This window comes from Gasterosteus aculeatus, chromosome 11 (assembly GCF_964276395.1).
Source record: "Gasterosteus aculeatus chromosome 11, fGasAcu3.hap1.1, whole genome shotgun sequence".
NCBI lineage: Eukaryota > Metazoa > Chordata > Actinopteri > Perciformes > Gasterosteidae > Gasterosteus > Gasterosteus aculeatus.
Window position 1 is genome coordinate 18,184,888 of NC_135699.1, and position 21,383 is coordinate 18,206,270.

Genomic DNA, 21,383 nt, shown 5'->3' on the forward strand with positions numbered 1-21,383 from the left:
AAAAGGTGCAGTAAGTCAATGGTAGAAACAAGGTAATACAGGAAGTGGGCTAGGGCTCCTTCAAAATAAGAGGGCTTTTCTCTTTCTTTGATGCTAGGAGAAGAAATTGATGACGACTCATAAGGACATTTGTGGATTATTCATCTTCTTAACCGCGCTCTTTAAATGCTCAAGCATGTAAAATACATAGACAAAATGCTTATATTAATGTTTTAACATGTATATATAGTTTACATTTCACCTGAATCTCGTTTATCCTCAAAGCTCTTCTTTATACCTTTCATGAGTATGAATCTACTTTTTACAACCACAAATGTTTTTATATATCGATAATACTTATTGCTTTCATCATCAGTAGATTTCCTTTTCTTCTGGATATAATTTTACAAATAAATGTCTATATTTCTATATAGAACATAACTCACCCAAAGAATAATACTGAGCCTTTAATTTGAAAATGAGTTTCAGTCAGTGGTTTTAGTTTCAGGGAGCTTCACACCGGTGGAAGATGGAGATGAAGGAAGCTACTGTAGTGCACACACACACACACACACACACGCACACGCACACGCGCACACACACACACACACACACACAGTCTTGCCCCCCCCCTCCTCCCCTCTTGCAGTGGAACAGGCAGAAAGCTGCTGCAGCGACGTCCCACCGCTCTGCATCAAAGGAAAGAAGCAGCACCACGATCCCGACCAAAGACCCAGTTCACATTCATCTAGAAGAAGCTCCATCCATCAGATCCCTGCCGTCTCCTTCCTGCGGCGCTGGTTGTCGATGTGAAACCTCTGGACCTGCAGCAGAGACACCATGAGGGACTAGGACCAGGTGAGGACCGTGTCTCCTGTCCCGCGGGACGTCTGTTCCGGTGGGTGTGTCGGACTGCAGCGCGCCTCCCGTGTGTTCGCTGCAATGTGCACGCGATGTGTCATTATGGGTCAGACGTGCCGTCTTTAGGAGCATCTCCCCGGCTTTTATTCTTTGAAGCACAAGCAGAACCCGTGGATGTGTATTCTTTAAACTCCTGTTTGCATTTTAAACTGTGGGTTTTGTCTCAGCGCGGAGAAGCCGTCCCTCGGTTAACATTCGTGTCCTCGCAACAAAATATGAAATATTCATAATAATCAGAAAGAGGTTTTATCCTCGGAGATGAGATTGTTACTATTACCCCATCAATCAAATATTCACCTCCAGTTTATGTATAAATACTCAAATAATGAGATGAATAACAGATGATGAAGATCTTCCTTCCTTCTCCTTCGTTTTACAGCGCTGGAAAGTACATGTAATCAAGTACAAATCTGAAGTACTTTTACTGTATTCATGGTACTTTTTACTTCTATTTACCTTTTTAAAGCGTCGTCAATCGTTGTGAAGGTGTCACTATTATACACACATACACACACATATATATATATATATATATATATATACATATATATATATATGTATATATATATATATATATGTCAATACCAAGAGGAGGAACCAGAGAGGAAGAACCACGAGAAGGAACCAAGAAGAGGAACCACAGAGGAGGAACCAGAGAGGAAGAACCAAGAGGAGGAACCAAGAAGAGGAACCAAGAGGAGCTAAGTAGGAGCATAGAAGCTCCTTTCCTCAGCACTAGAGAATAGAACAGCTCTCCTCTTCACTCGGTGAGGAACGTTCCTAAGAACAAGAAACAAAGCAGCTCTCTGCTGAACTCAGATGAAACGGTCCTAAAGATCAAAAAGGTCAAAGTGCATTTTCAAGAAGTAGCCACATGTGATTTCTGGTCTTGACCTCCAAGGTCAAAGGTCACCTGAGTCCTTTGTCTTTGAATCCTCAAACAAATCCAAGCCGTCGTACTTGATATAATAATAATGTTTATTATTTATTATTATTATTTATTAATTATGTCAGAATTAGTTTTATTCTAATCAATAATCAACATGATCAGCTGATCAGCTGATATATCAACAAATATGCTCCAATAAATCAAAATATAGAAGACATTGATTTCATTAACAGAGAAAATACATTGAACAAATAGTCTTATTTTATATTATTATGTAGTAGTACTAGTAGCTGTAGTAGTAGTAGTACTAGTAGCTATAGCAGAAGTACTAGTAGTAGCTGTAGTTGTGGTATTAGTACTAGTAGCTGTAGTAGTAGTGGCTGCAGTAGTACTAGTACTCGTAGTAGTATTTAATAGGAGTGGTGTTTTAATGGTTCTCCGTCAGGGACTCACTTAATCGCCTTAACGAGACTCAGCAGGTTAATTGATGTTTAGACCCCGCCCCCTTTAGTGACCCTGGGGGGAGTACGAATACCACCCTGTGAGCACTCCAAGTACACCTGTACCAAACCGACCCTAAGAAAACAGTGATTGTACAACGGCACCAGATGTGAAGTACAAGTACCTTGAGTTTATACTAAACATATTCAGAACCCCTGAGCTCTCATAACATCAGAGTACACACTTTGTACTTCTCCTCTACTTCATATCGAAAAATGTTTCGGCTTTGATGTGAAATATCAATAATTATAGAAGCTGGCGTGTAAGGAGTACTGCTGATAGTACTTGCAGCATCGCAGTACTTCTGTGAGGATGAACAGAGATTTATGTGATTTTCTTACAAAGGTCGTTTGAAGAAGTGGTTTTAAATGACGCTGCATCAGCTGACAAAGTGCTGATCTGGGGTCTGTCTGCTGAACACACGTTTTGTGTGAAGAGACACCAGATGAGACAATAAATCAAGTCTAAAATTAAACGATTAAATAAGAAATAAAAAATGCTCTTGTTTAATCCGTGTTTTTACCTTTGTGCTGCCGGAGCTTTTTTTTTAATCCTGCGAAGGTAGAAGTAGAAAGTATCTTTAAAAGCGAAGTACAAGTACTCGATGACCCCAAAACAGTTACAGGGTGTTTTTAGCTTCTGTCACGTTTCATCTCTCCGTCGCTTTGATTTCCCTTCAAAATGAAACAGAAGCTGCAGACAGAGAACAGAATAAATACTTATGATGACATAAACCAGAAATCCTAAATCTAATCTGTAAACGTAGTGGGAACATCCCACATGTCTCCACCAGTGTTAACAATGTTAATAAAAGATGAGGCGTAATAATGTTAAACCTTTCTCATATTAACGTCCTCTTTGCTCTGTGTCCACGTCCTGGTACTCAGGCATAGTTTCTTGGGTTTATTCTCAACTGTTTGTCTCAGAAGAATCAATGATGACGTCAAAGTTTCCCAGAGAAGCTGAAAATTGAATAATTTGAACAGAATCTGGTGACAAAAAGAAATGATTATCTTAGTTTGGAGGATTTTTATCAAGTCAAACAGCGCTCGTGGGCCGTAGAGAAGGTGGCAACCAAACAATAATGACAGCAGCGCTTTGGGGTTCACAGGGCTCCGGGTACTGAAGCTGCCGGTTTATATATCTGCAGCTGATTGATTGTTTCACAATATACTATTGATTGGTCAGTGGGAACGAAGACTCCGCCCCCCTCAGAGACCCGGAGCCTCTCTGTTATCAAGATTAGATGTATATAAACACACACATACAGTATATATTTATATATTTTTACATATATACAGAGGCCTACGTGTATATATATATAAACAAACATACAACCTGAAATAAGTAAAAGGCCAAACTTTATTAAACGGATTCGTCTTCAGATAACGAGGGACGAATATTGATGGATCCCGTCGGCATCAGCTTTATGTTCGAGCAGTTTCCTGTTTTGGGGCTCGGCATCCGATCGGCGATTGATCGATTGATCAGTCGATGAATAACGTCTATGATCTGTGTCACAGAACCCGGCCTTCAGCGTTCTTCCGTCACCGCTTTGTCTCCACCACCTCGTGGCCTCTGGGCAGAGCAGCACCATGGAGGCGAACCAGCAGCACAAAGGGGAGGCCGTGACCTCACAGCCAGCAGAGCGACAAGCCCCGCCCCCAACGACGGACGGGCACGATGCCAATCGATCAGAGGACATGGATCACCTGACAGTGATCAGCGACAACACGGAGAACAGTAAATACACACATATGTACTTACCGTGTAGATGTATGTCTGTATATTGTTATATATTACATTACATTATATAGACTATATATATATATATATATATATATATATACATATATATATACATATATAACGTTGAGTGTGTGAGGCTCTCAGACATTTTGAACCCTTTCCGAAGGAGTTACCCATGAGCCATTGCAACGTGCAGTGAGGAGATAGCGTGTTATATATCGCTGTGTCACTCATGTGTTTGTGCATTTAAAACCAAAGGAAAAATCATTATGTGACGTCGCCATGGTTACGTGACATGTGGCAGCAAAAGGCTTTCCCTCCATATAGATACTCCACCAGGGTAACAGGGTAATTCAATCCCAATTACCCTCTGACCCCTGACCCCTGGTGTGTATTCAGAGCCAAATGCGTTAATGTGCAATAAAATAATCTTGGGTAACGTGTTAACGTGCCCTGCACTAATATATATGTATATATACACACATAATGTATTTATATATATATACATCTCCTGTCTGCATCTCTCATGTCCGAGTCCTCTACTTCCTGCTCAAGACGTTCCCTCCTGACTCCTCCCCTTCCAGGTAACGGCGTTGGCCCCCTGGCGGCGGACTCCTCCCCCACCGTCTCCTCAGTGACGCCCAAGCTTCACGCTAAGCCCGGCGGTCACGCCAACGGGCGGCCCGGCCCAGCCAGCCGGTCCGGCTCATTGGCGCCGGGCTCCCCGAGGCCCTCGCTCACCCGTCGGCCCAGCGCCATGCCGGAGGCGCCGGCTGACGGGTCCAAGCCGCGGGACTACCTGATCCTCGCCATCCTGTCCTGCTTCTGCCCGCTGTGGCCCATCAACATCGTGGCCCTCACCTTCTCCGTGATGGTACGACTGCTGCTGCAAAGGAATAAAAACCAGGCGCAATGGTGCCGTTTAGTTCAGGTTCAAGTTCCACCATCAGAGAAGCGAGACACAAAGACGGGAGGACCGTGGTCCCCGTGGGTGTCTCCCGCCGAGTAATAATCCAAAACACCAGCGACCAGGAAAGGATAAATTATTGTTATCAACTTCAGAGAAACCTGTTTATCGTGACCTTTAAAAGCGTTGGTAGACATTTGACAGAGCCAGGCTAGCTCCTTAGTTCTATGCTAAGCTAGGCTAAGCGAGCAAATGACTCACACACTTCTTCTGTGCTGTTTTCCCTGTTCAGTCCAGAAACAGTCTGCAGCAGGGCAACGTGGATGGTGCTCGCCGTTTGGGCCGCAACGCCATGATTCTGTCCGTGGTGGCCATCTTGGGAGGGATTGTCATCATCATTGCGGGCATCGCCCTCAACTGGGGACGTAAGTGGCATCGGCTTCCAGCGTGATGTTGTGAGACTAAAGGACTCACAACGTTTTGGTATCTCTGGAAATGTCTTAGAGTAGAACCTCAAAACGTTCTTTGGTTCTGATCAAGAGCAGAACAAAAATATTGGTTCTTCTGTCAAAAGCAATTTGAATATTAAAGCAGTGTGGAGAGGAAATGACCATATAAGGACGTAGTGACGCCGTGTACGCCTGGTAGAGACCTGTCAATCACTGTGTAGCCCCGCCCTAAATCATCCCCTGCTTTATGGTCTGTTTGACCCTTAATGGACCATCAGTCACTAAATGAACATCACGCTGTGTTGAAGAAGACTTGAAACTAGAGACTGAGACCATAAACTCATGTTTACAATGTTTACTGAGGGAATAAATCAAGAGAGAAGTAGAGTCATTTCCTCATAGACGTCTATGGGAGCAGAGAAGTCGCCCCCTGCTGGTCACTACAGAGAAGTAGAGTCATTTCCTCATAGACGTCTATGGGAGCAGAGGAGTCGCCCCCTGCTGGTCACTACAGAGAAGAAGAGTCATTTCCTCATAGACGTCTATGGGAGCAGAGGAGTCGCCCCCTGCTGGTCACTACACAGAATGCAGCTTTGACACTAACGCTTTGACTTCAGACCGTCTTCCTTCTTTCTGCCTCCAGTGATTTTGAAATCCTGATTGAAGATGGCCTCCCAACCGACACACCACCGCCCCCCCAACCCCCGATCGCCTGCGCCGGATGAAAAGAAAAAAAATGCTCCTGTTCTTTGCTGTTGTTTCTTGCTGCACGACGAGCACGTCCTGCCTGCCGCTCGACCTCCAACCAATACATCACGCTATGCTCATTTCACTCTGCGCCAGCAGCTTGTCTCCTGCTTACCTTCTTCTGGCCACGTTCCCCCGGGGGGTCGGCTGGAAGCCAACATCCGTCTCCGTGGAAACAGGGTAATTTCGTCTCCGGGCAAAAGGTCCGGCTCACCATCACCGTGTGTTTCCACTGTTTGATGCCAAATGATGAAAAACGTAGAGCTGAACTGAGGGTGGGAGACAAACTGTGAAATGCTCATCATCCAGATGGTGCTGCTGATGAAGGTGGTATGAAGGTGGTGGACTCGCGCTAAACTCAAGGATCCGCCTGCTGATGTTGATCTCCAGATGCTTCTGCGTTTGCTGCTTATATCGATGTTCTCATGTAAAAGTGTTTGTCCTTTTGGTCCAAGACGCGTTTTTGGATTCTGAGTCTGAAATCCTGATGAATCTTTCTATTACGTAACATACATATTTAATCCCGTAAACCAGCTCGCATCATTTAAATCTAATCTGGTGCCAGTACCTCAAAGGACGAGCCCTTGTTCATCTACTCGACCACATGCTATTTAAGGTTTTACACTTATAAAGAATAGAATATAAAAAATATAAACTAAAATGAACTGTATCACTGTGAACTAACAGGACCTCAAACAACACACTGGTACTTATATTTCAACTGTTTTTAGTACAATATTTACTCAAGTACTGTGTTTCCGAGGTGACATCTCGTTTTACAAAAAGTTACATTTGAACAAACAAATTAGGAGAAATCACAAACGCAAATAGAAATAATAAATATTTTGTTCCCACAAGTCTGACTAAAATCGTATTATCTGCTCTTTCAACTCAAGTACCGTTTTAAAGTACTGGTACTTTGCTGGAATATTTCAATATTCTGCTACTTCATACTTAAACTGTCCAACATTTTATTATTTAAACTGATTCAGATTATTAGAACTAAATATAATCTACTAATAAATTGATGATGTTTTCTCACTGATTAAACTACCAGAAGTACATGAAATCATTAAAAAGAGCTCAAAGTGATGAACATGCAACTATAATATGTATTATTCTGCATCATAAGTGTTTTAAAGTATTTTTACTTGAAGTATCACTACTTTACTAAAGTACGCGTTCTGAATACTTCTCCCACCATTGTGGGAGATCAAGAGCAAAATCCAGCTTTTATTTCTGTATTTGACTTTCTTTGATGAGCAGTTTGAACACATGACTAGGTTGGGGTCAGCATCTGGGACACAATATTAGTACTAATAGTACCAGTAGTACCATTAGGACCATAGGAACCATTTGGACCAGTAGTACCAGTGGTACTATAAGGACTATTGTTACTAGTAGTGTAATTAGGGTCACTTCGACCAGTACGACTATTGGACCATAGGGCCATTTAGACCAGTAGTACCATTAGGACCATTAGTACCATTAGTACCAGTAGTACCAGTAGTACCGGTAGTACCAGTAGTACCGGTCTGCCCTACACTAACATGAAGCAGCTGTTGTGTTGACTTAAAGACGTGATATTTAACTACAATAACTCAGAGCTCAGCTTGACCTTCGTGAGTCAGCAGTTTCGTCCTCTGGAGATCAAGCCGGGCCGAACCGAGCCGAGCGAGGACGGGACGTTTACAGAGAACTTTGAGGAAATGAGCTTCTGGCGTGGAGCTAATTCATCTTCTTATAACCCTCTGCATGTTTACAGTATTTACTACACAGTGCTTTTACAGAAGATCCTCGATTAGCCGGAGCGCTAACGGAGCGCTAACGGGGCAGCGCTTTGTGAATAAACAATTTAGGGGGCGGATCTTCCTTCCGTTGGACACGAGGACGCTACTCACCAACCAACAGCTTGCACATGGGAGTTTTTACTGAGAGGGTGAGGTCAGGTGAGGTCAGGTGAGGTCAGGTGAGGTCAGGCTGAGACTGTGTGCGTAGCATGCCTGTTTACTAACCACATTATGCAATACTATGTTCCCAGCTCGATGTACCTATGCTAGCTTCTCTGAGTTCTGCGCTGTCGTGTACTTGTACACGGATGTTTATAGACGGGGTTGTGTACTTGTACACGGTTGTGTACTAGTAGCTGTGCTTGCGCTGCCTCTCAGAGCTGCTCCAGTGTTTTTACACTTTGATGATTTTAACTGACTGTTAAATCTCCCGCTATCGTTTGCGTGGTTTTTCTCTCACTCACTAACGTTGTATTTTATGATATGAATGTACAATTATGTGTAATACCACTGGCACAAGTTCTGTAAATACAACAACTCCTGAGTTAATGAATAGAAAACGGCTGCGTAAACTTCTTAAACTCGCGTGACGCACATACAAATGCAGCTAAATACGTGAGGAAAATTTCTAATTAAAGGGAAGTACTTCAATGTTAAATCTGAATAAAAAAAAGACAACTTTACACAATAACCAAATACTTTCACGTCTTCCTGTAAGTTACTGTATTAATGTGAGTACGAGACAGGAGTTCAACACTACGAGCAGACGCAGTAAATATGAATGAGTGTAAAATGACAGCGATCATAAACATGCTGAGAAACTTCTGCAAAACTTCTCCTGGTTCACTGGACGTGTCATGTGATAGTATTTCCTTATTCAAACTTTCTTTTCTTCCTTATTGGTGTGTAACATGATTATTAATTCATTTTATTTGATTTTGCCATCAGCCCCTTTGACGCCGATCGCCTGGTCTTTGTATTTTTGTATTTCTATTTCCATCCTCTGGATCTTTTTGTATCTCAAGATAACCTGCTGTTTGTAACGCTCGCGATCAATCCGCTGCCTGCTGGCTTTTTCTACACGGTGAGGTGGGCGGGGCATGAAAAGGCCTCACTACGCCCTCTCATCTCCTCACACACCGGACTCCTTCCGTGCCTGTGCATGCCTTAACATGTGAAGCATCCACGGGGAATAATCCCAGAGGGAGTAATCCCATAATCCTAGATGGAATAATCCCAGCGGGAGTAATCCCAATCCTAGATGGAATAATCCCAGCGGGAGTAATCCCAATCCTAGATGGAATAATCCCAGAGGGAGTAATCCCAATCCTAGATGGAATAATCCCAGAGGGAGTAATTCCATAGAGGATAATCCCAGAGGGAGTAATCCCAATCCTAGATGGAATAATTCCAGCGGGAGTAATCCCATAATCCTAGATGGAATAATCCCAGAGGGAGTAATTCCATAGAGGATGATCCCAGAGGGAGTAATCCCATAATCCTAGATGGAATAATCCCAGAGGGAGTAATTCCATAGAGGATAATCCCAGAGGGAGTAATCCCATAATCTTAGATGGAATAATCCCATAAAGGATAATCCTTAGTCCCAGTCCAATCCCACCTCCTCAATGACACTTCTACCACTGGATTAAATGGGTGTGTCGGTGCAATATATGTGTATTTATCTATATATAAAAAAAGCCTCTTATACAAAGGCTGAACATTGTTTTCATTCTCAGGATTACAGGAAGCATGAAATAAAACAACATGTCCTCATCCTAAGTTTGATATCTTTTATCGGAGAATATTCCATTTTCATGTGAAATACTTAATAAAGGGGATAAGATATTTCGGTATGTTGCTGTGGTAAAATAACTAGGGTTATTTAAGATGATGAAATACTTTTATTCGTTTGACAAAGCACACTAGTCAACAGTAAAACTGTCCACAGCCAGTAATAATAAACCGCCAGTAACGTATGAACAATAAGAACAAGTAGGACAGACACACATCCCTTAAGGTGATGAAGACGATGCTTAGTTTAAAAAGGTATGACGTAACCCTGGCAACCAGTGATGGGGACCTGCAGTGGCCCAAAACCAAGATGGCAACCAACACAAAGCTTCACGTGGCGACGCCCACCTCTTACATAAGTGGGGAGTAACTTGGGTGAGGAGCACTGAAATGAAGATGGTTGAAGCCGTGGATTCTTTTCAGACCTCGTCCTCCTCCAGGGGGTTGTCCCTTTTATTGAAATAGAACATTTTTAATAGTTAAAGGATTCCATCAGATCTCTTTACTCACAGCATGTCTGAGGTTTGATTCATGGTGGGAAGGAGACACGCGGCGTCGTGTCCACAGCAGAACGTCTACACCTCAATAAGTCTTTCAAAAAAGCTTTTATTTTCTTAAAATGTTCTCCTGTGCATGCTTATTTTTGCGGGGGGGGCAAGAGAGACGAGTGGGCTGCGGGTTTTCTCCTACACCCTGTTTCTAGGACTCGGGGTTGTCACGGCAACTACCAGCTAGGGAGGGGCAGGGGGGCGGGATGATGGGACGGAGGAGAGAGGTCTGATTCGTCACTGGTGTGTGGGGGGGGGGGGGGGGGGGGGGCTGCGCTTAATTTGAATTGTAGATGCTTGTGAATTATTGAGAGACTTCACCACTGAGGCTGCAGGAGGAGATGTAAGGGTGGAGGAGGAGGAAGGAGGACAATACTGGAACGAGAAGGAGAATGAGAAAGAGTGTTTGCTCCAACGTGTGTGGGTGTAGCTTGAGAAGCAGAGGAGGAGAAGGAGGAGAGGAGGAGGAGAGAAGGAGGAGAAGAGGAGGAGAAGGAGGAGAGGAGGAGGAGAGAAGGAGAAGGAGGAGAAGGAGGATTTATGGGCGGCTGCAGGAGACAAAAGACATGAAATGAGAACAGATGGAGGTTTGAGGAGGAGAAGGTGGGGCAATGTGTCAAAATACAGCTGACGGTGATGAGGTGGAGGAGGTAACATGTTGTACTACATCACACAGGTACTTGTGGTACTTTTACTGCATCTCAGAGGCACTTGTGGTACTTTTACTGCTTCCCGGCGTCACATGACACACGCAGATTAACCAAGGAGGCTCTGATGCAGCGACTGAAGGTCGCTCCGTTTGTCCCAATGAGACGGTTTTATGAACTTCTTTAGTTACGATCACATTTCAGGACTCACGGAGCTTTTGTTGTGATGAAACACAAGAAACTAAAAAACTAAAAACTCCAATGAAAACTTTTATGTTATTTATTTGTTTTGGGGAACTTCATATTTGTTGCTGTGTTTTAAATCCCTTTAACTATTACTAATAATGACAATAATACAGGTTATTTATACCTAAAGGTTTCAACATAGAAATGTATAAAACTAAAAGTTAATTTAAGTTCAGCAACATCTTTATGTTGCAATGAAATAATCCAGATGAATTCATCCACTCATTGAAAAGTTCTGCTTGATATCCTGTTTTTATTTATTTCAAGCAACTAATCGATTGGTCTAAACATCAAACAACAAGCATAAGTCAATGGTTCAATAGTTGATTTATCTGTTGACTCAAATATATTTTGGTTGAAGGTTCAAAGCAGCTTCTCGGTACCTCGGCCTTCAAAACCTTTTCTACTGTGAATATTTCATTAATCTTTAACAGACAGAAAACGCATTCTTTACATCCACTCAACTTGTGTCACAGGTTTTTGTCCTCCGTTGCCATGGTGACGATCACCACCAGGACACCGAGGATCAGCTGTCAGGGGACCGCGTCCTCCGTCTCCATGGTGATGATCATCATGATGACGCTGTGGTTTCCCGGTAGAGTCGATCCAGCCAGCTCAGCTTCATCTGCATCGAAGGCTTCCAGCGGAACGTCGACACAGTTCAGCTTCCACCGGTGCAGCAGCGCCTCGATGGACCAGTCAGCGCTGAGGAGGACGAGGAGGACGAGGAGGGTGTGAAGACAAGCGGTGTTACAAACCACACATTTAATCACTTTCGATAAAGCACCTCCTCTCCTGATACGTGGTCCAGAACTGAGCTCCGGGGTTTCTCCTCAGAAGGACAGCAGCCGTCAGGAGGACGTCTTGGAAGTCTGAAAGGGGATCACAGGAACTGGGTCAGTACGTCGTGCCGCCAGGCCTCCGGGCGCCGGGACCTCAGGAAACTCACCCTGAGGTTCGTAGAAGACGTCCGACCCCAAGATGACGTCCAGCCGGGGCAGCAGAAGGAGCTCAGGCGAGACCTCCCCCCAGGTGAGTGAGACCACGCCCACGGCCCGGAGGAGGCCGTTGGCCTCACAGCTCCGCCTGCAGTTCTCCAGACACAGCGAGGCCGCGGCGCCGTCCGACAGGATCACCTTCGCTCCGCACCTGGCGGCCACCACGCCCGGCAGACTCACACCGGCGCCAAGCTGAGCACCGATAGAAAGAGGGCGGGGTTAAAGATGGCCACGTGGGGCATGAAGAACGGTCGCTCACCTCCAACACCGCTTGGCCTCCGAGCGCCTCTCGATGCGTCCACAGGTACTGAGCCAGCACCACCGCACAGGGCCACACGTACATCCCATAGTGTGGGTGCAGGACCTGAGGGGGCCTCACGGTTAACAGCTGCTCTCTCATGACCTCACACATTCCGTCACCATGTCATCACATTTGGTTTTGTTTCAAATATTTAATAAGTAAATTACTTATTGCATAATTACAATGAAAGAGGACTCTGAGACATCATATGTTTACCTCTGGGATGGAGACAGAGAGAGAAGCTGGACTCGTCTTGTCTTTAAACGTGAACACTTTGCATGCTGTGCTCGGTGGTTCCGCTCCTCTGTGCTCCATCGGGCGGACTAATGCCTCCTTAAACTACTACAACAACAACAACAACAACAACTCCAGATGCCACAACTCTCCGTCTTTAACCGATGCCTGTGTTGTCATTAATACGCTAACAACGACTTCCAGGTCAACTGTAACTGAAGCATAAGCGCACAGGCAGCCAATCACAACAACGTAACTGTCTGGCGGGAAAACTTAATTTATACCGCATCCAATAAACGTCGTGCCCTCGCGGGCGCTTTGAGCCAATGGGCTTTGTGTTCCGGCAACGGGGGCGGGCCGTTAAGACGCCGAACACTTGCCTGAGCAATGTGCTGCGCGTTAGCCAGCTAGCATCCCTCTTCTCAGGGTTTTATGTAACGTTAGGCCCTCCGGGGAGGTTGTTTAGACGCGTCTGCACGTTTGTCAGCACGCGTTTGGCACATTAACCGACTCGTGGGTTCATTGTCCAATCAATTAAAGACGGAACGCTGCAGTCAGCCGGCTACCAGGGCGGGCTGGTGGAGGTGTTTCTACACCAGCCCCGGGGCAGCTCGATAGCTCGCTAGCTAAACAGCTGTAGCGTAACACACACAACGAGCCGGAATGAATCATAAAAGTAAGAAGAGGATCAAAGAGGCGAGGCGGAGCGCCAGACCCGAGTTGAAGGATTCGCTGGACTGGATCAAACACGACTACCACGGGTCTTTCGACGTGTCGCACCGCACCGTGAAGGTAACTTGTCGATGTAGCATCCGGAGCTAAGCTAGCCCGCCTCGGCTAACAGCAGTAGTGCAGCTCGTCACGTAGACACTGAGCATGTGACGTCATCAGTTGGGGTTTAACTTCGTTTCCTACTTTAGCGCCTACTTTTAAGTACTCTTATTACTATTTTATTTATTTAATTACTTAACAATGTTAAAATATACATAATGAGTTTATTAATTATGCGCTAAATTGTAAAGTGCGTTTTCAAAATTGGTTTTTGGTCTTTGCTCCTCAATTTAAAATCATCTCAGACTTCCTCAGAGGAAAGCAGTGTATTTCTAATTGTTAACCTTTTTTAAAATAGTTGGAAAGCAGTTGGTTTACTCTGAGATTCATTTTTTTATATATTTTATTATAAATAATACTATTATAAAATAACTAACAATTTCTGTGCACTAAATGCAAAGACACAAAAGTCAATGATTGACAGATTTAGCAGACTATTGGTTTAAAGAAAAGATACTTGGTCTGATTTCAGGTCGTCGGGGTGTTGAAGGCCCCGTAGTCGAGATGCACGCTGTGTTTGTGTGTCGTATCGGTCATTTAATACTAATCCGTGACCGATCCAAACAGAGCTGGAAGCATGTTCTTGCTTGTGTAGCTCATATACGTGCCGTGTTCCAGGACAACGTGGAGCGCGTGGATGCCCACCACCTCGGCCCCGACGAGTTCATCCGGCGTTTTGAGCGTCCCTACCGGCCAGTGGTGCTGCAGGGCTGCCAGGAGGCGTGGCCTGCCCGCGAGAAGTGGACCCTGGAGCGCCTCAAGCGCAAATACCGTAACCAGAAGTTCAAGTGTGGCGAGGACAACGACGGCTACTCTGTGAAGATGAAGATGAAGTACTACATGGAATACCTGGAGACCACCAGTGACGATAGCCCGCTCTACATCTTTGACAGCAGCTACGGCGAACACGCCAAGCGCCGAAAGCTGCTGGAGGACTACCAGGTGCCTGTCTTCTTCAGGGACGACCTCTTCCAGTTCGCCGGCGAGAAGCGCCGCCCACCTTACAGGTACGCGCTCTGTCAGCTGGTAGCGCAGCTCTATGCGAGCGGTTGGTCCATCGTGGGCAGTGAGGATGTTTCGGCTCAACCATGTCCTCTGGGCTCCTCGCAGGTGGTTCGTGATGGGCCCGGCTCGCTCCGGTACCGGCATCCACATCGACCCGCTGGGCACCAGCGCGTGGAACGCCCTCGTCCATGGACACAAGAGGTGGTGCTTGTTCCCCACCAACACCCCCCGCGAGCTGATCAAGGTGTCTAGAGAGGACGGGGGCAACCAGCAGGACGAGGCCATCACCTGGTTTAGCGTGGTTTATCCCAGAACGCAGCAGCCCAACTGGCCTCCAGAGTTCACGCCGCTGGAGATCCTCCAGAGACCCGGGGAGACGGTTTTTGTTCCTGGTCAGTGGCTACGCTTAATTCTCTCCTTGCATCATGAACTGAAAGCATAATGAAACGTAGAGACGGCTGGTTGCTGTGGGTTCTGTTCATTAATGGTCACTAGCTGTGTGTTTGCAGGCGGCTGGTGGCACGTGGTCCTCAACATGGACACCACTATCGCCGTCACTCAGAACTTCGCCAGCACCACCAACTTCCCAATCGTGTGGCACAAAACGGTCCGAGGGCGACCCAAACTCTCTAGGAAGTGGTACCGGTAAGAAGTTAGGAGATTAGTCCGTCCCAGGACGTCTGATAGTTAAATCCAGGAACCGTCCCATGTATTCACCGAACTTCAAGCCCCAGTGGACATTCACGCTTGGAAGGAAAGGTGTTATTATTGCGTTGAGTTTCCATCACTTCGATCGTCTGTTCCTAATCATTCAGAACACTTACAGTAGAGATCAGGGCCCGGCTGTATACAGATTTTCATTTTTTCAAAATAAAGTCCTGTGTCTCCAATGACTGTTGGATCATAAATAAATAAGAACGAGTAATCGTTCCACCAACGTCGGTAAATATTAAACCAAGCTCTAATTCATCTACAGCTTACATCCGTTTGTGTTTCCTGCTCGTCTCAGCATCTTGAAGCAGGAGAGACCCGACTTGGCGGCGCTGGCGGACAAAGTGGACCTCCAGGAGGCGACGGGCATCGCGTCGGACTCCTCCAGTGACTCCTCGTCTTCATCCTCCAGCTCCTCCGACTCTGAGGTATGTGAAGCCACTGAAACGCCTTCAGGCGCCGAGGAGTCCCACGACATTCGTTCTTAAAAAGGAACGTTGACAACCAATCAGAGATTAGATCAACAGGACGAGCTAGCAGCTTAGCAGCAAGGCTAACGGCTAACCAACGGGTTCACCTCAGTTCCATTGTCACGCGCCCGGTTAGTGAACATTGTAACCTTTTCATGATGCGTTCAGGTGTCATCTGTGGAATGTGGTTTTTGGTGATTCTCTACAATAAATTCACGTGAATACGAAATAGATATTAGAGATGAATTATGATCGGTTTAACCTACTAATACTAAGCATTTCACATCATGACAATAAAAATAAAATACCTGATTTATCATTCAAATTTGGATACATAAACAACTGATATTTAGTATTTTGGTGTTTTAGTGGCGTCAGAACAGTTGAATAAATGTTAAAGACCAGCTGCTAAAATGAAACGAGATCTGCATCTGTTGATACGGGTCATCGATGATCTGAAGCTGCAAACGGGTGCAGACACGAAGCATGTTGTAACCGTACACGCGTGACCCTCTGACCCCATCAGGCAGCGTCGGGCTCGGAGGGCGGCGCCGTGTCCCATCGCAGGAAGAAGAGGCGGACCGGCGTGGCGACTGTTAACGGAGACGCCGGTGGACAAGACGACTGCGTCAGCAAGGAGAGGAGCTCGTCACGATGACCTCGGCCCTGCAGCAGGCTCCGCCCCCTGTGTCGTATACCGCGGGGGGTTAGGGGGCGTCTGGAGGTCCTTCGTCACCTCGGTGCCTTCAGTCCACCTCTGTTTGTATCAGACTAGAGGGGGGGGCTTTTAACTGGACTGGACCCCTTTAAACCTGTTCTGTCACACCCCGAACGATCAAAGCACCACAGAAGAAGAGATGAGCTTTCTCATGATCTCGTTCTGTTAAATGTTATAATCTAACTATACTTATAGGAACATCTTCTGTGTGTGTTCAAATTTCTTCAGATTTACGGTCACATGACTGCTGGTCTCGGATGCATCAAGCGTGATGTCATAGTTTCTCGGAGGGTTCTGATTAACGTTTATTTGAGGAGCGATTTTAAATGAGACGTGAAGAATAAAATGTATGGGATGAGATGTAATTTCAAGCCTTTTCTGGGTTTTTCTTCTCGCACGTGATGTGTTCAAGGACCGTCCGAAAGAGGAATCTGTTATTCTGCCACGTGGCTTCAGGGTTCGGAGGGTTAAATAAGCTCATGTCACATGATGAACTAGAAAGATGGTTTGAACTAAAGTTAATCCAGTGTAAGCAGGGGTGGTGTGAGGAGCTCCACCTTCGGACTGTTGGTGCCTCGTTAGCGTTGATTAGCTCCGTCGCTGTGACACCAGAGGCCGGGTCGGCTCAACGGGTTCTGGTCCTGCGTCCCCTGCTGCCGAAATGCTGCTCGTTTATCGTCATATTGATTTGGGTTCTCATGCAGAGTCACAGCTGGCGGCACTACGATCCCCACAATGCACCGCTGCTTTCTGTTTACAGCTGTTTTTTCGTTAGTCCGGATTGTTCGACAACAGCTGAGCGAGAAGGAGAAATATTTCATCGTTGATTGATTTGCTACAAAGTCTGAATGTGTTTATTTCAAGATATAAAGTTCACCAAAACTCAAAGCGGTGAATGCGGAACGTGCAGAATGGCTGTTATGTTTAGATGATTGGGACCATCTGGCACCACAATCCACTTTTATCTAATCAATAATGTTAAAATCATTTAGTAAAACGCAACCAATACTGAACGTAATAATTACAGCAGATCTTTTAGTAGAATCAGTATTGTATGCCTCGATTTGTCCAAAGAGAATAGTTGGTTTTTTCTTTTTTTAATTAATAAAAGGGACATTGTTATTAATCTGTGGCTTTGGACTGAAGTGCCTCTGAACACGCATGTGTCTGAGTGTCCCTGAAGGCACCGCGTCGGCCTGTGAGGTCGGTCACGTGGTGCCTTCAGGGCTTCTGAGCTGATCTGGGATCAGAACGACTCCATGTGATCGGTTTCATTTTGTTGGTCAATAAAATGTTTTCTATGACTTTGATCAATATTTGTTTCTATTTCACCGCCGAGCATCAACGCTTCACTTTGTTAAATGATCCGTATTAGTCCTGCAGTGCAAAATATCACATCACGTGTCATTTAACTTTTATCCAAAGCGACTTACTATGAGTGCATTTCAACCACAAGACACAGTACAACATGTATCTGATAAAGTAACAAGTATCTGATAAAGTAACAAGTACAACATGTATCTGATAAAGTGACACAGTACAACATGTATCTGATAAAGTAACAAGTATCTGATAAAGTAACAAGTACAACATGTATCTGATAAAGTGACACAGTACAACATGTATCTGATAAAGTAACAAGTATCTGATAAAGTAACAAGTACAACATGTATCTGATAAAGTAACAAGTACAACATGTATCTGATAAAGTGACACAGTACAACATGTATCTGATAAAGTAACAAGTACAACATGTATCTGATAAAGTAACAAGTACAACATGTATCTGATAAAGTAACAAGTACAACATGTATCTGATAAAGTAACAAGTACAACATGTATCTGATAAAGTAACAAGTACAACATGTATCTGATAAAGTAACAAGTACAACATGTATCTGATAAAGTAACAAGTACAACATGTATCTGATAAAGTAACAAGTATCTGATAAAGTAACAAGTACAACATGTATCTGATAAAGTAACAAGTACAACATGTATCTGATAAAGTAACAAGTATCTGATAAAGTAACAAGTACAACATGTATCTGATAAAGTAACAAGTACAACATGTATCTGATAAAGTAACAAGTACAACATGTATCTGATAAAGTAACAAGTATCTGATAAAGTAACAAGTACAACATGTATCTGATAAAGTAACAAGTACAACATGTATCTGATAAAGTAACAAGTATCTGATAAAGTAACAAGTACAACATGTATCTGATAAAGTAACAAGTACAACATGTATCTGATAAAGTAACAAGTACAACATGTATCTGATAAAGTAACAAGTATCTGATAAAGTAACAAGTACAACATGCACCTTGTATTTCAACGTGGGACAGAATTTACAGCACTACTGAAGGACCCATTGGACATGTCTTACATCTCACGTTGGAGGTGGGACATGTTGAACTAGCAACTCTTCCTGCTGTACTCCATCGTTTGACATGTTTCAAGTGTGGACATTTAGCAGGACGTTTTAACCACAGTTTTTTAGGGACACAGTGGTGGTCCTCTGCAGGGTAGATGTTGGGATGGAAGTAGCCCAGCAGCTACTGCACAGTTCTTCTGTTTGTTTTACTTCCGATGCAAAAAGCTCTCATCTTCAGCTACCGGCTCGCTCTAACACATGAGTCCTAACCTGGGCAGTTTTTAACTATCGGGTAAAACTATTTGATTCAAAAAATGATTGTGTAAAACTATTTGATTCAAAAAATGATTGTGTAATGTCTTTCTGTGATTTAACAGTAGTAAATTAAGCGTTAGCTCCTTACCCCTCGAGACAAATACTGTTCCATTTGTGAAAGTTCAAATTTCTTCAGAGTCGATAAGACGCTGACGCCAGTGAAATAGCCGTGCGCTGATATTAACCTGAACAGGACAGACGTCTTGAAACGTTTTCAAGGCGATCAACAAAGAAAGACTACCGGATACAACGTGAAAATGCGTGTGTCCAGGTCAGGGCAATGCTAGCTTTAGCTGTCCAGGTTAGGAAACGTTACGTTAGCTAAGTGCAGCTAGTAGCATTTTCGTTTCTGGGGTAGTAAACAAAGTTGCATCATCTGCGTTGACATATTTGACCAAATATGTATACAGTAAATATATACAATACATTTGCAATACATTTAATTGTATTTCTTTACTTAATTTGATATATTATTCTCTCTGTGTAGTCCAAGTTCACTAGTGTGTACTCTCAAGAAGAGATCAATATCTCACCTGCCTGTCTCTCCTCTCGGGTCTCACCTGTCTGTCTCACCTGTCCTATATATGTGTATGTATAAATATATGAATTTGTGTATGAAAACTTCCTTCTGCATTAATTCATGATCCATTGTAACATTATTCATCATGACTTGATTCTCATTAACACTGTGTGTTATGTGTGTGTAATGTTTTGTTTGTAAATATTATGGTATTATGATTTTAGAGCTTTGTTCCCAAAAACTTTGTTTGGGAACAAAATACTTCAAAATGTTGACAGCGTTTCTCCAACATTTCAACTTAAATCTTTTGTCTCTAATGTGCCGCCGTAGTTTAGTTTTATAACATTTTAAGAAATTTGTCTTTTAAAGCAATAATTTGTGCTCCATGCTGGGTAATATGTAGTTTGATAACAAGATGTGAAAAATTTTAAATTTAAGTTTTGAACTTGAAACATTTCTTAAATGTTTTTCTTGCATAATGTTGTACTTATTTCTGCGAAAGCAATTGGAAATCCTCAAAAAACATTCCATACAAATTTGGGATTTTATTCTCAAATGCTACCTTTAATTTTTGTAACTTTTATATATATATATATATGAATATTTGATAACATTGTAATATATAATATAATATACAGCGAATTTTTGAGTTTGAGTTGTTTAAGTTATTTTCGGCTATACAAAATATAAATTGAATTGAATTAAATTTAATTGAATATACGGCTGAAAATAAAACCTTTGAATTATTTTTATTAAATAGAATATTCACCTTGAACATTTTAGGAGTTCTCAATATCATACAACTTCATACTCTTCAAATATTAGATTGTTCTAACCCTTTCCCCCAAAACAAAATCATTAAAAAACTTCTTTTGAAATATTACCTTGGAAAAAAAACTTAACTTTCTCAATGAGAACAGGAGGTGACAGAGGGAGAGATGGAGTAGCAGCTGATCTACTCCCTTTGAGGCGGTTACCGCATTTCGTTTATTCAATTCATCATTATCATCATTTATTGCTGTTGATGTTTTTAAATCATGGTTTCTAATAATTTATTAATAAATCATAATTGTCCACAGATCAACGTTTTGTTTAATTACCTTATTCTCACCCCTTATGTGATGTATTATAAAATAAAATATTTCTCATTTACTCAAGTTGATGCTGCTTTTACTTTAACTAAACATTTTAACATTTGCTCACAACAACTGCTGCGTGTGGGTTCATGTCCTGTTTTATTTTGTAGTTTCCTGCCTCTCGTGTCCCTGGGTTTACTCCACTTCCTGCCCTGGTGTTTTTTCTTCTTCGATTATCTGCCGTGTCCCTGATTGTCGTCTCTTGTGTCCAACCACCTGCACCTCCCCAATGTATTTAAAGCAGCTGTACCCTTTGTCTCTTGTCCTTTGTGAATGCTGCATTCTGGGTAATACTGTTTTTGTTAACGTTTGTGCGTTAATCAATTTAGACCTATCTCTTAAATTTTAATTATAAAATTAAACAAATCAACATGAATAGAGCGGGCGGCACGGTGGCGTGGTGGTTAGCACTGTCGCCTCACAGCAAGAAGGTCCTGGGTTCGATTCCGCCCAGTGGCCTTTCTGTGTGGAGTCTGCATGTTCTCCCCGTGTCTGCGGGTTCTCCGGCTTCCTCCCACAGTCCAAAGACATGCTCTGGGATCAGGTTAATTGGGGACTCTAAATTGCCCGTAGATGTGTGAGTGTGAGTGTGAATGG

At 43.6% G+C, this 21,383-nt stretch overlaps 3 protein-coding genes across 4 annotated transcripts; 2 read left to right on the forward strand and 1 right to left on the reverse strand.

Annotated features, from left to right (window-relative positions):
- The first annotated feature begins 294 nt into the window (after positions 1–294).
- LOC120827152 (uncharacterized) lies at positions 295–9,714 on the forward strand. Its single transcript, XM_040189815.2, has 5 exons — positions 295–837; positions 3,814–4,033; positions 4,624–4,913; positions 5,239–5,371; positions 6,039–9,714. The coding sequence occupies exons 2-5, from the start codon at positions 3,886–3,888 to the stop codon at positions 6,053–6,055; spliced, it is 588 nt and encodes a 195-aa protein (XP_040045749.1). The 5' UTR covers positions 295–837; positions 3,814–3,885; the 3' UTR covers positions 6,056–9,714.
- Positions 9,715–11,400: 1,686 nt separating this feature from the next.
- Positions 11,401–12,917, reverse strand: mettl23 (methyltransferase 23, arginine). Its single transcript, XM_040189814.2, has 5 exons — positions 12,683–12,917; positions 12,425–12,529; positions 12,117–12,357; positions 11,955–12,039; positions 11,401–11,872 (listed from the first exon to the last, which is right to left on the reverse strand). Exons 1-5 carry the CDS (start codon positions 12,779–12,781, stop codon positions 11,701–11,703), a joined length of 702 nt encoding a protein of 233 aa, XP_040045748.2. The 5' UTR covers positions 12,782–12,917; the 3' UTR covers positions 11,401–11,700.
- A 107-nt stretch (positions 12,918–13,024) lies between these two features.
- jmjd6 (jumonji domain containing 6, arginine demethylase and lysine hydroxylase) lies at positions 13,025–17,745 on the forward strand. 2 transcript variants are annotated; one of them, XM_040189813.2, is made up of 6 exons: positions 13,025–13,492; positions 14,150–14,538; positions 14,642–14,928; positions 15,046–15,181; positions 15,546–15,675; positions 16,244–17,745. In XM_040189813.2, exons 1-6 carry the CDS (start codon positions 13,364–13,366, stop codon positions 16,373–16,375), a joined length of 1,203 nt encoding a protein of 400 aa, XP_040045747.2. In that variant the 5' UTR covers positions 13,025–13,363; the 3' UTR covers positions 16,376–17,745. The 2 variants fall into 2 exon arrangements, 1 of the variants encoding a protein (XP_040045747.2); XR_013451374.1 differs by having other exon boundaries at positions 13,035–13,492; positions 15,032–15,181.
- Positions 17,746–21,383: the final 3,638 nt, after the last annotated feature.

Bases quoted from the DNA above. Each gene is read 5' to 3' on its own strand.
- LOC120827152 (XM_040189815.2), top strand. From the start codon at position 3,886: ATGGAGGCGAACCAGCAGCACAAAGGGGAGGCCGTGACCTCACAGCCA. The intron at 4,034-4,623 runs GTAAATACACAC...CTCCCCTTCCAG, and splicing joins CAGCGACAACACGGAGAACA to GTAACGGCGTTGGCCCCCTG. The intron at 4,914-5,238 runs GTACGACTGCTG...TTCCCTGTTCAG, and splicing joins CCCTCACCTTCTCCGTGATG to TCCAGAAACAGTCTGCAGCA.
- mettl23 (XM_040189814.2), bottom strand. From the start codon at position 12,781: ATGGAGCACAGAGGAGCGGAACCACCGAGCACAGCATGCAAAGTGTTC. The intron at 12,530-12,682 runs GTAAACATATGA...AGGCCCCCTCAG, and splicing joins TCTCTGTCTCCATCCCAGAG to GTCCTGCACCCACACTATGG. The intron at 11,873-11,954 runs GTGCTTTATCGA...CGTCCTCCTCAG, and splicing joins ACCACGTATCAGGAGAGGAG to CGCTGACTGGTCCATCGAGG.
- jmjd6 (XM_040189813.2), top strand. From the start codon at position 13,364: ATGAATCATAAAAGTAAGAAGAGGATCAAAGAGGCGAGGCGGAGCGCC. The intron at 13,493-14,149 runs GTAACTTGTCGA...GCCGTGTTCCAG, and splicing joins TGTCGCACCGCACCGTGAAG to GACAACGTGGAGCGCGTGGA. The intron at 14,929-15,045 runs GTCAGTGGCTAC...GTGTGTTTGCAG, and splicing joins GGAGACGGTTTTTGTTCCTG to GCGGCTGGTGGCACGTGGTC.